Genomic DNA, 3,638 nt, shown 5'->3' on the forward strand with positions numbered 1-3,638 from the left:
CAAATAAAGCTGAAGTAGAAAACATGTCTTTGTTGATCATTTATTTAGCGGACGAGCTGCTCGTGCAGCGACACCTGAGGTTTGACAAGGTGAGTTTAATGTACAGTCATGTGAACTGCCGATAAAGACACATTAAACAGATTTGTGACTGCATCAGCACTAAAACTGTGCAGCAAGAGATTGATGGCCGAGCAGCTGGTGCAGGTGTGAGGTGAAGTACTTTTGTACCTCACCTTAACACCCGGATATCACCTGGGTATCATCTGCATAGCTGTAAAAATGGATGCAGTGTTTTCAAATAGTATTAAATAAGGGAAGCGTACATTAAGATCACTGGTCCCAGCACAGAACCCTGAGGAACTCCACGGCCAGTTTTGGGTGTTAGGGATTACAAAGTAACAAGTTACTGTAATCATATTACATTTCAGTAATGCAGTAATGTAATCGCATTACAGTTGCAATTATGTCATTACTTTCATTGAACAAGTTCTTGAGATAGTGCCAGCTGGACAGAAAGAAAACATTCTTGTATGGTACAGTCAGCTGATTCAGTCCATGTGCAGGAGGAGGACAATGGTGGAGCAGCACAGCGATAGCGTTCGAGGAGTGGAGATGTGGGCATTGCTTTTATTTTACTACACAAAAGGACAGGAAGACGGTAGAGTGGAAAGTGCAGCCAGGACACAAACAACCAGACTTTTCTACTAACACAACTTTGACTTGTAACAGTCGTAATAGTGCGGTGTCTCCTTGAGACAGCGTAAGTTGATGTTTAGTGATGTCACAAGTATTCACCACTGCCCTCTGTAGAGCGGCGTGCTCACACATGGACCTCATATCGTTACCTCACTAACTCAAAGTATGTTGTATGAACTGTATGTTGGTTGTATGAACTCTGCTCACTTCATGTATGATGAGACCGCAGCCGTTCAGTCGGGCTTGTAAGGTTGGCGTTTATTAAAGGACAAACACTGTGGAATTCCCACTGCCACTATGGTCGCAAGCTTTTGACTGTCCTGCTGAGTGTGTCGGCTGCCTCCTGTCGACCACTGAATACAGTCCACGTTACAGACACTTTGCTAACATGTGAACGGGTGGTATGCTAATGCTAAGCTAGCCAAGAACCCAGAGTGTTGTTAAAGCAGACGTTAGCCCAGCATCCAGAGCCTGAACTTATGAGCTCATCTTTAATTTGAGTTAATAAGTGATAAACTAAAAACCAAAGTCCATATGTGTGCGGTCATTAGGAGGGCTTTGCGTTGGTGTGTGGGACTGTAGCCTGTAGGTAACTGGTAACAATGGGTTTGAGGTCATTTTGTAGAGAAATCAGAAAGTAATGTAACCAGTAGTCTGACAACATACTTCTCCGGCGAGGAATTAAATAAGTTACTACATTACTTTTAAGAAAAGTAAAAGCTAATGTGTGATCCATTACTTTTCTTGAGTAACTACCCCAACACTGCCAAGGATGATAACATTGCTAAAAACCTGAAACACAAACAAACATGCACGAGTCACATCATGGGTATGGTCACATTTGAACCTCCAAAGCTGCAGTTCCTCTAACATCCAGCAGATGTACCAGTGAGTCAGTCCCCAGAGACTTCCATGCCCCCACAGGTCACCTGTTTGAACTGGATTAAGGCTTAAAGCTTGCATCATTAGGGGCGTGACCTCCTTGACTAACAAGTGGATGGTGAAACAGGCAGCTGCAGCTGCTCGCTGTCCGCTTGGCTGAGCTGGATCTCTGGGCCACGTTTGTGCTGTCAGACATCATCTAACCAATAACATGACTGCTGTGAGGTCACCATACTAACAGACTGAGAAGGCTGAGCTCTGAATGAGTGAGATTTGATGTTGTTGTATGCCACACCTATACAGCCTCTGGATGCAGACACATCCTGTTGTCTTAGAGCTCCACCCTGTGGTTCACAGAGGGAGCACGTCCATTTTGGAGGTGTCCCTGACGAGGTCATCCAGGCACTAGAAGCTGCTCTGTGGATTCAGATGAGATTAATGATTGATTGAGATTAATGAGAAAAAAAGATGCACTTTAATTTGTAATCAAGAGGCATCAGCATGCTGCTGCTGTTTGACTGCAGTCACTTCTCATAAAGGCCTGACACAAGGGTCAGAGGTCAGCGCCTTCTCTCTGAGCATCATCTGTGGAGGGCGTGACAAACCATGTGATCTAAACTGATAAAGTCAACATGCAGACAAAATGACCGCGTTATTCTGATTCTGTGGCAACAACTCTGCTCAGGCGCCTGCAAATAAAAATCACCTGACACAAAGCATAAGTCACATGCTAAAGTCACGTGCTTTCATTGGCTGATCTGCTGCAGTCTGGTTGTTGGTGGAGGGCTGCGGCTCGTGCTCCCTGCTGTGAGGACCTTCTCTGGTGGACATTCGGTCTATGTATTGGGACGAAGTGTCCGCATCACACCTCACCCAGCGGCAGCAGGCGGCGAGGTCGGCCCTAAAGGACGGCGTGTAGAAGCCGTAGATGATGGGGTCGCAGCAGGTGTTCAGGTTCCCAAACACAAAGAGGGCGTGGTGGACGTACTCCGGTGTGATGCGCAGCATGTCGGGCTGGAACCAGTACCAAATCCCCAGCAGGTAGTACGGCGTCCAGCACACGACAAAGGACAGCACGATGACCACCGTCATCTTCAGAGTCTTCATCCGAGCCTTTGGGATGATGTCGGTGCCACTGCGACGCAAGGGCGACTCACCTGCTGAAAGAGGGAGTGTCTACATTGCTGATCATACAACAAATCAGCTGTGATGGCTGAGAACAGGTGTGGTTCAGATGCGTTACAGGTGTTGTTCACAGATGTGTTACCTTTGTCTCTCAGGTGCTGCTGGTGGATGTGCAGCAGGATGCGGCTGTAGCAGCAGCTCATCACCAGCAGGGGGACGACATACAGCGTGGTAAAGTGAAACATGTTGTAAACAGTTTCCTGCCAGCGGCGACTGAAGCTACCGTGAGACGCACACTGAGTGAAGTCCACCGAGTCCACCCTGATGGTCCTGAAGATAAATAGCTAATGGACGGACAGAGTCACACTTTGGAGGCCTCACATTAGTATTTCTAACAATAAACAACAGCTCATTAGATAAAAAATCCAGATGTGACGTCCTGATCTGAGTTTCAGTTTTGCTCTGAAGCTGCTCTTACTTTGAACTAGCAACTGACGTCTCAGGATCGGTAGCATGCCTTACAGAAACAAAGGGGAGCAGTTAGCCTGAGCTATCAGCAGGAGGTTGTGCATGGATAATCCAGAGCATTCCTGCCAGGATTAACACGCAGTCAGAATTTACTGCAGGAACTTTCACCTGGATCAGCTGCATGTGAGAGCAGCCGGCACCTGCTGACAGGTGGAGAAGCTGCTGACTGCTCAGACAGGAGGATCTCTAACAAGAAAACGTGATCATTTGACCTGCTTTAATAAAATCAAGTTTCTTGTCGCCTCATACATGTGGGTGCAGAGCGAGCAGCAGGTGCACAGGTAGCAGCAACACACAACTTAATGTTATGTTACATGACAGACTGCTGCATTCACTTTTCAGCTGTGAAACAAACTCGTGTCTTACATAACAAAGCGAGTCATCTCCAGGTGTTTTATTTTTCGCGT

The 3,638-nt window shown here is 46.8% G+C and overlaps 1 protein-coding gene across 1 annotated transcript; it reads right to left on the bottom strand.

Moving 5' to 3' along the window:
- Window positions 1–2,035: 2,035 nt before the first annotated feature.
- Window positions 2,036–3,049, bottom strand: LOC102310049 (gonadotropin-releasing hormone II receptor-like; the record flags this gene model as incomplete). The annotated part of the gene is given in 2 exon segments (NM_001319871.1): window positions 2,036–2,738; window positions 2,846–3,049. Coding segments are annotated over 2 exon segments (641 nt in total), but the record flags the coding sequence as incomplete, so codon positions are not given.
- Between the last annotated feature and the right edge of the window lie 589 nt (window positions 3,050–3,638).

The sequence above is a fragment of the Haplochromis burtoni genome, unplaced genomic scaffold (genome assembly GCF_018398535.1).
Source record: "Haplochromis burtoni strain Fernald_Lab_line unplaced genomic scaffold, NCSU_Asbu1 Contig_190, whole genome shotgun sequence".
Lineage (NCBI taxonomy): Eukaryota > Metazoa > Chordata > Actinopteri > Cichliformes > Cichlidae > Haplochromis > Haplochromis burtoni.